The sequence below is a fragment of the Accipiter gentilis genome, chromosome 10 (assembly GCF_929443795.1).
Source record: "Accipiter gentilis chromosome 10, bAccGen1.1, whole genome shotgun sequence".
NCBI lineage: Eukaryota > Metazoa > Chordata > Aves > Accipitriformes > Accipitridae > Astur > Astur gentilis.
Genome location: NC_064889.1, coordinates 16,711,136 through 16,723,591, shown reverse-complemented (window position 1 = coordinate 16,723,591; position 12,456 = coordinate 16,711,136). Strand labels below are relative to the sequence as shown.

The window sequence follows — 12,456 nt, the reverse complement described above, 5'->3', positions numbered from 1 at the left end:
CTGGCTTGAATCTTCATGTCACCATTGCCAATGCCATGATTACTGATTTGGAAATCTTGCTTTTACAGAATGGACTTCGATGATGAAGATGGAGAGGGGCCCAGCAAATTTTCAAGGTGAGCATTTACAAAGAATTGGCCAAATCACTTGACTTCTTTCAGTGGAGAAAGACAGCTGTCTCACTACTGATGTTTTAAAGTCAATGTGAATATGGCTGAGGAACTTCCCAACAACTTGACCTAAATTCTAGTTACTGTTTTTATCGGCTTCCTCTGCAAATTAGGCATCCTGGCAGAAATCTGTCTAATGTAGTTATTGGCTTACAAAGCTGACAGTGTGTGTGTCATAATTGCGCTCTGCCGCTATGTCAAATGAGAAAATTTGTGATTTTTAGCTTAGTATTTCAACTGCAGGAGATGAACTTTGGTTAGACATTGCTGAAGTTGTCTTTCTGCCACTGAAAATTAATTTTATTTTGAATTTATCTCAAATGTTAACTGCTTGTTAAGACAATATGACAGATCCTAGAGGTGTGGATTGTTTTTTTTTAAGATTAAAGCTCATTATGTACCATTAGGTGTAACTGAAAAGTAAAAATTGCCAAAATAAATGTTAATTAACATGGAATATTCTAGGCTAGAAATAAAAACAAACATTAAAGCATCATTGCCATTTTTTTCACATTTCCTTCTTTTCTGGTCACACTGTTTGCATTTTTTCATTAGAAACCAAGCAGCTGTATTGAGGGGTAGATACTTTGCGGCTGATTATCCAGATTGTAACTGCAGCTCTATATAGCAGCAGCCAGGTTGAAACACAGCTGTCACCGTAGGCTTTTAACAAGATCTTCCTAGTCGGTCCGAAAGATACGTATGCTGAAGATGTGTTCTAGCACCATATCATAACCTACTGGACAAGACCAGCAGCACCCCTGTTTAGCTGATGTCATTTACAGAAAGGATATTCCAGTCTCTGGTGTTAAAACTGGTGGTCTGGGGGCTAGTTGTAATGTTTGCTAGAAGATACATGTTAAGGGAAAAAGATTTGTGATGAATGTGACCTGATTTGTGCCTGCATAAGCGTCAGGGTTTCTAGGCACTCTGGTGCACGTGTGTTGGTCTCTCTCCATCCTGGCTTCAGCCTTTCAAAGTTTGGTGGTGGGGAGAGCCAATAGTTCCGTTATTTTTATTGGAGAGGTGTGCTGTGGTGTGCTTAGACTGAGTCGATTTTAGAAGTCAGATCAAGATCTGGTATTTAAATCTTAAATGCTGTAAAACCCCCAGATTGTTCTGCTTTTAGAGAGTACAGAAAAAGAGTGCAGAGATGCCCAAGGCCACGTTCAGACATCCTCTTGTAGTTGTGCCCTCCTTTTAGGACTTTTTCCTTCTCCAAATCGCTCACGTGACTGATTCCTAGCTTGTCTCTGTCAAAATTATTTAGTTAGCAACTAACTGCTGTTTAAATGTTTAAGCTAACCCAGCTGGCTTTGACTGAAGTGCCTGAAGAAGCACGCATGCAGAGAGGTCAGCTAGGAGACTGGAAGGGAGAAAACAGTAGTTGGAGGCAAGAACAACTTCAGCCCAGTCAACCAGACAAGGATGAATAGACAGGCCCCAAGCTAGTGGGAGCACAGGCGGTAGTGATGGTAGCACTCTACTCCATGTGAGTTAACACACCTTGCTTCTCAGGGACTTCCAAGCCAGCTCAGGTATCTCTGCATGGCATCTCATCGTCACATGGAGGCATATGCATGTATTGTTCACATTACAGCATGTGGCCATTCCTCACTGAATCTGTCTTTTTGTTTAAAATTTTTTGGGGCTCAGTCTGTTCTCTGGGCAGAGTCAAGTGGAATAAAGTGGCATTTTCACTTGAATGTTTTGAGGGTGCTGGTGTTAAACACAACATAAAAAGAAATACAGCTCAAGTCTCACTTAAGCTTTGTCTTCAGCATTTGAATGAGTCTTAATGAGGAAGGAAAATAGGAAACCTCATAGAGGAACTTGCACAGCTGGGGTACTTAAAATTAGTTTTAATTCATTTGAGAAGGAAAAAAGAAAAAGTTCATTATTAATTTTTTAGAAGAGGTGCTTAATTATGCTGTATTACTTTGTTGGCTAATATGTGGGACCTTCATAGGCTGTCTGTTGTAATAAATTACATCAGTTTGGAAAAGCATGATTCTAATACAAAATCTCATGTGACTATTCTTGAGCAGTAATACTCTTCACTTCTAGAAAAGCCATTAGCCTTATTTTTGTATTTTCGACCTACATTTTTCTGTTTTGGAACAAGCAATTTGATTTCTCCAAAAGTGAGATGATTTTCAAACATATACATCTTTTTGTAACCATGCTAGCAAAATCTAATTTCAAATTATTAGTATGTTTTTAGGAAAGGGAAAGGAGGAGCAGCATGTCATTTTTTAGTGAAATGTCATATTGCTGCCTGTCTGAGACAGTGTTTCAGAAACAGTGAAGCTTGAATCCCACGGGGCAAAAGTCCCATTGATCTGGATTTTCTCCATAAAGTTGCTGCCGATACACCGCACATACCTGTTTGGCCATCTAACCTCTGTTGATTTGGGTAGGAATGAAGTACCTGTTTACTTCTACGGATTTAAGCCAGTTTTAGTTTCACTTCTATTCACGCAGCAGTTTCATCTGCCTGCCTGACTTTTGCCAGTTTTCCCAACAGACAGTACAGTGTCTGTACCTACTAGAGGTTTTTTCTGAAGGCGTCCTTATATAATGCATTGCACTTAGGCGCGTCTCTCTACCCTCCCATGTTATCTGTAGACCATCAGTGCCCTCTGCTGAATGGAGTGAGTTGTGGTTGCAATCTGGAAAAGATACAGCTCTTTCACTTCCAACACAGCAATGAATATTTCATGGGCTGCTGTCGATAAAAGCTCAGTGGTGTTTTCTGTAATGGTGCTGGTTGTTAAGTTTCCCAAGCAATGAGTGTATGTCACAGTGTTTGCATAAATCCACTGAAATGTGTCTCTAACTTTTTTAAGTATACAAGTGAAGCTTTTGAATTGGCATGGCTTGGAAGTTTCATCAGACTCTACGTTTTCTTTGCTTTATCGTTCCCATGCCCTCATTTTTCTTGCTGTGACTTGTAATAGTTTGCAGTTGTGAACCTCTTTTCTTTCTGCTGTATGTTGATCATCATGCAATGCATAACCCTTGTGGATTTACTTACTATCTTTTGTTTCTAGGTATGATGGTGATCAAATCTCTGGTGATAAGGAAAAGTTTGCAAGGTAGGCGTGTTCTGTAGATCTCTTCTGCTGACAGAAAAGAGGGGGATGTTCGTGTCCAAAAAATCTCAGTACGTGTGCCTTAGCTTAGAGAGCTGGTTATTTTGTTTCTAGGTGGGACGATGATCAAAGTACTGCTGACACAGAAAGGATGGCCAGGTAGGAAAAAGGAAAATCAAATATGGTTTGCCCCCATTTTATTTTATATGGTGCCATTCTGACTGATCAAAATTCAGGAGGGTTGGCTGATTCAAAAATGCTTGAAATCAGAAATACTAACTCTGGACCTAAGTGGGTTTGGATCAGCTCCCGCAGTTTTCCAAAATGTAACATCCCTCCAAAATTTCCATATAAAAACAAAGTTAGAAATTACAAAATTAGGGCATCATTCTTTATGAATGCCAGGATTCCTAGGGCAGACACTTTTGGAAGAGGACCACAGCCCCTCTTTTTCTTTCAAGGATTTAAATTTGAGCTAGTTTCAGGGTTTTTGTTTGCTTGAACGTTTTCATGGCCAGTTGATTAACATACTATTATGTTTTAGCTTTTATGATTATAAATTAAATGGACTGTTGGATATTCTTCTCTTTCTTCTCAGGAAGTTTTGCAATTTCTTTGTTTACTCTTTATAATGGTTGTTTTCAATGTTCAGGCGTATTAAAATACTTTAGTGGCAGACGATGTAATGTGTATTTATAAATGTAAAATATCTGTTGAATATGTGTGTTCTTTGTCTCTCTCCGCCCGCCTCCGCCTCGTTAATCACCATTTCTGTGAAAATGCTGAACTTGGAGCAAGCTTTCATCATGTAAAATGCATTTTTCTTCCCCTTGTCCATATTTAGCTGCATGTATATGCTGACATGTACACATGTGTGCTCTTATGTACATATGCACTGTCACACAAGCTGTTCTGGTTGTGTAAGTGTATATGATTCAACTCCCACAGGCACTGTTCTGTCCCACATCTGTGCAGACCCCCACAAAGGCTGTTTATCAGCCATTTGAAATTGAAGGGTTCACTATTACGGTGTAATAGATAGTTAAGTAGATAGCGACCTTAACCAAGGAACTGGTTGTAATTTGCTGAATGACCATGGGCTATCATTGCAGGGACCCATAGCTGGATTTCCTGAGTATCAGATAGTAAGCATAGGCATCAGTAGGAACAATAACTCTGCATGTAACCCTAACAAATGGTATTTCTGGAGACAATGCCTCATGCATACAACACCTCTGTGTGCGGGGGCAGGATACACATTGTAAAGCAGGGCAAGCCCATGCATTCCTCTATTTCAGGAAGCAGCATACTACAACTCGGATTCTTTCCTGCATTTTAAGAAAAGGCTACGTTATTGAAAGTAGCTGAAAAGTGTGCCAAGCCTAGCTTCTACTTTCATGATCAAACTTTATAACAGTCAGCTCCAAAGAATGTTGCATTTTCTTCTAATGTTGTGTCATCATACTGGCCAATGCTGGTGGACTCTCCACGTGATCACCTTTCACATCTTGTTGGATCCGCCAGTGATCCCACAAGAAAATGCTATGCACAGCTCATTGAAATCAGTGGAAGATGCTGCTTTGACATCTGAAGCATCATGTACCTGTTGTGTACGTGTATTTAGCTGCCACCTGACAGGTACAGTATGGGAAAAATAAGTGCCACGCACCAAAGCATTTTAGGTCCATTTGGACCATTTCAGATGTATATATTGGTGTAATTCCTTAATCGTGATCAAGCAATGGTGATTTACAGTATGGGAAAACAGAACTCCCAGATCTTCACTTCTGAAAGATTTTGGTGACTATCCACTTCAAGAATTCTCAAATTTGACTCACCACCTCAGTGGCGAGTGGCAAACATAGAAGGATGAGAACATTGGAGCTTAGCCCAAAGTGGGGCAGCATCAAGTACTGTCATTGTTATTTCCCTGCTGTGCTAGATTGTTCTTGAATATAAATTCCGATCTATGTCTGACAAGCCAGATGTTTACTTGCTGTCTTTCACACTCATTTTATTTATTTACTGGGGCGGGGGGGTTGTATGTACTGTTATCTCTTACATGGTCCCAGTCCTGCAGTCTGACCTTGTAGGCATGTAGTGCCTCCCTACAGGGATGCCGGATGTTCCACGCAACATTACAGGACTGGAGGTCTGTGTTGTCATTGAGTGGGCTTTTTGTAAGTCAGCGCTGACACTTAACCGCTGACCTGATCCAGCTGTTAGTGAGAGGTTTGCTCTAAAAGAGACCTTTTATAGGCAGATCCAACAGCTTGAGTACAGACTGGAAGCTGTGAGATGCATCACAGCAAATTTGGAAGTTTGGCTGGAGTTGGCAGTTGTCAGTTCCTCACATCTTTCTGCTTCATTTTTTGCCCTTAAACCAAAGGAGATTAAACTGGTTAAGAGATTAAGGCCAGAGGCCAATAGCTAGAAATATGGGTTCTTTTCACAGCGATGGGCAAATCATATTTATCCTTCTGTGGCCTGGATTTTCTGTCTGTAGACTGAGGGATAATAGTGCTTAGCTTTGTAAAGCACTTTGCTCTCCTGGGGTGGAAACAGCAAAACAAGTGCAAAGTATTATGATTCGTCACCTCCAATTGAAATTCTTACACTGATTGTGTCTGCTTTTCTGTTGGTTTGGTGTTTCTTTAAATGTTCAGGGAGAATCATAGTGAAATTGAGAGGCGCAGGAGAAATAAGATGACACAGTACATCACCGAACTGTCTGATATGGTACCCACTTGTAGCGCGTTGGCTCGTAAGCCCGACAAGTTGACAATTCTTCGGATGGCAGTTTCACACATGAAATCAATGAGAGGCACTGGAAACAAATCTACTGATGGAGCTTACAAGCCTTCATTTCTTACAGAACAGGTAGATTTTTTGCAAATGTCTGTTTTCTCTGGTTTGTGGTCTTAAAAGATGTGAGGAAAGCTGAGAGGAGTAGAGCTCAGCTTGATCCTTCACGGTCATGTAGTAATTGATACAAGCTACATATCCAAGGTGTAAATACAAGACAGTTTTTTGTGACTGGTTGGACTTGATCTTAACGATATGACAGATATTCCTTTCTGAAGCAGTAAAAGGGGTGTTGTTATCATTGAGGTTTGTCCATCTGAAAAGCAAGTCACTTGCTGCCTCTCATCACTGGAAAGGAATGTTCACCTTCAGAACTGGGTTCTTCCTATCCTAACAAAGGTTCTCTAAAATAGGTAAAAATTAATCTGGAAAGACCTGCCTCTCCCAGCTGCGTTTAGAGGAAGGTTAAAAACATTGTTTAGTCTTAATGCCCAAGTTCCCAGCAGCTGAACTGGGCAAAGATGAATCCCATCTGTACTGGCTGAGGTACTTCCTTGGTTACATTTTTGATGGAAGAAGGAAGATGCACCCAGTGCTCAAAGGAAAACTGTGTTTAACTGAGTGCACTGAAAATTCCTACCACCTTCATTGTTTTTCAAGTCCTATGGGTGTAATGTGCATTTTTGTGGTCTGAATGATTTAAGCACTTACACATGTAAATTATGGCTAAGGGCAATACTTCTTGCTATTAGAGAAACAGCAGCTGTTGCTCATTTCTCAGAGTTCACATCTCTACTTATTCTGGCTTTCCTGAAGTGTGTTTCTGGAGGGACTGTGCCATTCAGCTAGTTGTTGGTAGGGCACCCTAGTCACTTCTCATTGCAACTTTTTGGGTTTTTTGAACTTTGCAGAATGACAGAGTTATCTTCATCTTTGTTAATAATCTATGCAAAACAGGTCTCATTATCTTCTGTATAGTGCAGCCAGCTATGCAGTGAGGTTTTTTTAGTCAGTGGTTCAGAATTGATGTGCTTTTAGTCAGTGGTTCAGAATTGATGTGCTTTCTCTACAGTAAGGTGGCAGAAGTTGATGGTCTGTTAAGTGTTTCTTGAGGTGAGTTAGCCATTTCTTTAGTAGAATTTACCAGATTTTGATGTTCACCTTATCAGCTAGTATCTGCCACTTGCACACTAGCCATGCTGAGCTGTCTAAGCTGAAATGGGACTCAGATTGTCCAAAGCTCTCTGAGTTCCAGGTGCAGTATCTTAACAAGCTCTGGTGGTCGCTGGAGCCACCAAGCAAAGGGAGTTTGAGATTGTTTCGCAGGAATTGGAGTGGTAGTTGTCATCCTTTCCCGTGAGAGGTTTTCAAGCTCTGTTAAGCAAAGGTAGCATTTTTGTGTGATGCATACAAACAGCTGCTTGCCTGTGCAGTTCAAGGTATTGGCTGTCTAGACCAAGTGTCTGAAAGTGAAGGATAGAAGTACTTTGCTTTAAAGGCCTACGGTCCCCCTTCCAGTCCCCACATGGGGTCGGGGCTCTGGGTGCTGTGTCTCAGGTGTATGTCTCAGGACAGAAGTACCCAAGATGATGAGCAGGGGACAGTGTAAAGAGAAGGCCAAAGACAGGGGTGTGCCGGACCCTTTGGATCTCTGAAGCTTCATATTCATAGGCTGGAAAAAGAAAGCAAGAAGTGATACAACCTTCTTGCGTAGTGGCTTGGGCCCCCTCATGGGAGGGGAGGCTGGGGATTCCTGTCCTTGTTCCCATTACACTTTCTGCCTTTTATCCAGCGACTGTTTAATTTACAAGCAGAGCTCATCCTGAGGGGAAAAAGAAAAAAACCAAACCAGAAAGACTTGTTGGTTTCTTTCCAATTAAATTATTTCAGGACATTTAATGAAGGGATGAGTTTGCTGTATGAGTTATAGCTGTTCATTTCCTCTGTTTGTACCCTGAAATAACTTTTTATTTTTTAATGTTAGATGCCTATCACACAATATGCAGTGAGTTTTAGTTACTTGATTTTCCTACAGTGCATTGAGATCACCAGATGAAAAGCAATAAAGGAAAACGAAGTGTTGTTTGTTATTAAGATCAGTAATTTATGGCTTGCTGCAAGTTTGGTTTTGTTGTTATATCAATACTGCAGTGAAAATTTCTGCCTGGGTTGCGATCAGCTACTAAGATCGCAAGAAAACAATATTCTTCAGCAGTGACAGATGTGTTATTTAATTCCCTTTTCTTGCTGGCATTCTAATCAAATCCTTTCTTTGGAAGGAACTGAAACATCTTATCCTGGAGGCTGCAGATGGGTTCCTGTTTGTAGTTGCAGCTGAGACAGGAAGAGTGATCTACGTATCAGACTCCGTGACTCCTGTGCTGAACCAGCCACAGTCTGAATGGTTTGGCAGCACTTTGTATGAACAGGTTCATCCAGATGACGTGGAAAAGCTGCGAGAGCAACTATGTACATCTGAAAACTCTATGACAGGTCAGATATGTCTGATGTATGGTTCTGTGTGTTATGGATCCCTGCAGAGTTTTTCTGACATTCAAAATGCCTGGTTTAAAAATCTGGTAAAAATGAAATTCAGCAAGATTAAACTGCATTTTCTTGGAGGCAGTGCAGTACTATAAATCTTCTTTTGCATGACTACATTTTGCTTCCTATTTGTTTTACTTCAGTCAAACCACCTTCATGTTGCTCTGCATTTAAACTTGTGGCTTGGGTAGGTTTGGAATCTGGATTGTTTTCAGGCTTGGTCTGGAAATGTAGATTGTTTTCCTTTCGTCCTCAATGAACTTGTGACTTCTTTACAAATATGTGTTTCTTTAGGGCAATGTTTATTTTGAAGGCAAAAATCATACTTCAGACTTTTCCATTTTCATAAAAGTTCCTTGCGGTTTGCTAACGGGAATCCTGGGGAAAAAATCCAGTGTTTGGCAGCTGAAAATCTAGTGGATTTTAAATGGGAGGCTTGCTCCTGTAGCAGTGGTGTAAATTAGCTCTAAGTTGACTACCTATCATTTTGCACATAAAACTAAACCATACTCTTATCTTCATTATAACTCTGGGGTTTACATTTATTCATGCTCAAGGCAGCCAATAGGAAACTACCCTTGTCTTTAATAGGATACGTGTATGTTGGAGCTATGAGAATTAGCTGAATCCTGTTTTAACTCAAAATTGGAAAGGAAGAAACCCAACTTCTCTTTTTATTCTTCCACATAGTATGTTTATAGCTAAAGGAAAAAAAGTTAGGGGAAAATATTTATAACAAAATCCTGATCCATGCAAAAGTCACAATTTCTCCTTGCTTTAGTAATTCAGAATTCTGACCTGGTTTGCTGGAAGTTTTGTTGTGTTTCATAACTCAAAGGACAGTGATCCAGTTTTGAGTGAACCTGCACACTGTTTACAGCTTCCATGTCCAAACAGTGCCAAATTCCTGATTTCCTGTGGTTTGAATGTGATGTGGTTTTGGCAGAGCCTTCATGTATTCAAATTGGAAACTCAAAGCAAAATTCTGTGGTGAAAATCCAGATGGATCAAAACCAAGTGAACAGTTAGGGAAACCTGTGCAGAGCAAAGCAGCTGAGTTTCATACCATGAGACTTGCAAAAGAGCACAATCTTTGTTTTTATTATGTAGCATGTAATACATTTTAACGTACGTACCATCTTCCTCCAAGAAGCAATTACTCCAGACCCTCAGTGAACAGTCATGTTTTGACTTCCAAAAGTGCTCAGTTATGGGGCTTAATCTGCTCAAACTAGAGAAGGACTAGACAAATGCAGAGCACTTCTGAAAACCCCACTCTGTATTTTTTCCAGTTTTAAATATGTGCTTTTCTTTTATACTGAATTAATCTGTAGCCACTGGGAAGAGAAGTTCAAATAGTAGCATTTATAGGCCTAAATCTTTTCCCTGCCTGAGTCTTTGGACTTGTCAGATTGACACAGAAGGCCCATAAATCTGCTGTACATGGACAGCTGAAGATTCTCCCAGTGCATGGAAAGCATCATCCTGTTTAGAGCCAGGGTGGCCTGCTTAGCTACACACTTAAGGTACAGAGGCCGGCTGGATGCAGAAAGGTGCTTTTTAGGGACTGGAGAGTGTGTATAGTTACAACAGTTCCAAGCAAGTGTAACTAAGAACAGTGCATAATTGCTCCTAACTATATGGGGCACATTGTGTGAGTTTTCATTTACAAAGTTATTGTGGTTACATGTTCGGGGCAATTTTTTTGGCCAGCTGAACATCTCACAAGCCATAAACACAACCATCAGTCAGCTTCTGAATCGAGCATAGACATATAGTTGTACGTACATCATCTCTCATAAGAACAGATTTTTAAGGTATCTGCTTCATTTTTCTGGCTTTTTAATAAAATTAGTGTAAAGCAAGTGACATCATAATATAGTCCTGCTTTTTGAGTAGTTTTGTTTTAAAGATGTGACTGGTGAAGTACATTTAGTTAGTATACTAGGAGTTTTGTCAGTCTGTGGAGCATATAGATAAACAGAAAGCTCTAGATTTGTTATATTAAACTTGCATTTCCTTGTCTCTGTAAGGTACCATTAAATAAGAGAAGTGGTCTTCTATAACTGTCAGTCCAGCATCAATTTGCTTATGAACAGCATGCAGCAGGACTTTAGCAACATCACTCTCGCTCCTTTGAGGTACCTTTCTGGGAGCAATGTGATTCTAGAGTCTGTTCAACCAGTTACACTTTCCTTCCTGTAACACAAGCCATATTGAGAATTGCAGATTTGTAACAGGTAGGAATAAAACAAAATATTGCACTGAACAGAAATAATGGGTGCCTTAGTGACATTTTAAAAGAAGTCAAGTAGGCAAATGCACTTCCTTTAAGTCAGTGTTTGTCAAATCATTTGGGTAGCCCTCAAGTCTCTCTTGGCTTTCCAAAGTTATGTTTCATGCAGAACAAAGGGCAATGCAGAGCTTGAATGAGATGCAAACCAGCCAGCTGTGTTTCACATTTTTCCTGCTCAAAGTGATGATCACTGCAGGCAGCAGGAAAATCCTCATCTTTCAGTGACCTCTGGCTGTTGAGCACAGGATCTGCTTAGGGAAAAGGTGAAAACGTAATGATACATGATTTTTAATTTTGCTCTCTTCCTCATCTTCTCAGGGTCCTCAACCCCATAACCTCCTCCTTCAGCCCTTGAACTAGGGAGGCAATGACAGTGTCTTGACAAAGGAGAAACTTCACTTGCCTTGCATCAGATCAGAGCAATGTTCTTTGGTTATATTTGTTTGTCCTGTTACAAGCGCTGATCATTAGCGCTGCATTTGCTGGGGTTTTCCCAGCACCTCTTAGCAATCCTGTTACCCAGAGAAGCTGCTCCAGACCCCAAGGACTTGGGAGGCTGCCACGGTCAAAGAGGAGCGACAGACAACAAGACGGTGGAGAAAGCAGGCTCCCTCTCACATTTCTGCCCCCAGAAATAAGGCTGGGACTGGGCTGTGGTTGCATGAGCGTTTCTCTGGCAGTCACACCAGCTTATGCAATCCTCACCTCATCTCACCCTCTCCTCCTTTGGCATTTGTGTGGTACTACCATGAGTCACAATCAAGGGGGCTGACCCAGCTGATAGCTAAGCTAAGCAAAAAAACCTCGGTTTTGGTAGAGACAGCTCTTTGGCCTACCTTATTATAAGGTTGCTTGAACTCTTGGGCAAACACCAAGTAGAAGTGGGGTGTGAATAGTTAAGGGTAAGGAGAGGACAGGACTTCGGGAGCAGTAAAAGCATATGCCAAATTGAAGTGGCTGTTTAACTATGGCCTAAACCATGTAGTGTGTTTGGGGAGTTAATTGCTTGCTCTATTTTTACCTCTCAGGATATGGGGAAGGATGGATAGTTTCTATTCCATTTTATATCCTTGGAGATTTTATTCCCTGGAAATGGAACAATTGTCTGCTTGTTTATTGTACATTAATTGCTAACACATTGTAGCAACAGGAAAGCTGAACCGTGAAGTGTATGTACAGTTTGAAATGCTCTAGAAAAGACAGCAGCTGAGACTTGATGATAGCAACAAATAGTGCTCCCAAGAAATCTTTACATGCATCATGGGCATGATTAATCAAGATGGGGCAGATATTCGAATAATAATTTATTTTCCCTCTTTGTTCTTGGAAATCTGCAGATGGGAAAACAAATCACTTCAAATATGGATGAAGATCAGATCCCACAGTAGGATCCATTAGCAAAGACCTCTTTGCCTTAGGATGCACTGATGAAACTTGATGGATGTTGGGTTCAGATGCAGGTTCAGAGCTGGAATTTGTGAAGGGCTAACGTAGAGCACAGTGGAATCCTAATGCAAGCAAGAGCCTCTAAACAGCTGCAGACAAC

At 40.7% G+C, this 12,456-nt stretch overlaps 1 protein-coding gene across 2 annotated transcripts in view; it reads left to right on the top strand.

Annotated features, from left to right (window-relative positions):
* ARNT2 (aryl hydrocarbon receptor nuclear translocator 2) overlaps nucleotides 1-12,456 on the top strand; it is a 104,867-nt gene that overhangs the window by 34,709 nt on the left and 57,702 nt on the right. The window contains exons 3-6 of one of the 2 annotated variants that reach the window (XM_049812744.1): nucleotides 69-116; nucleotides 3,224-3,268; nucleotides 5,932-6,145; nucleotides 8,350-8,563. In XM_049812744.1, coding sequence (XP_049668701.1) covers nucleotides 69-116; nucleotides 3,224-3,268; nucleotides 5,932-6,145; nucleotides 8,350-8,563 — 521 coding nt within the window. The remainder of the gene's footprint in view (nucleotides 1-68; nucleotides 117-3,223; nucleotides 3,269-5,931; nucleotides 6,146-8,349; nucleotides 8,564-12,456) is intronic. The other variant, XM_049812745.1, reaches the window with a different exon arrangement.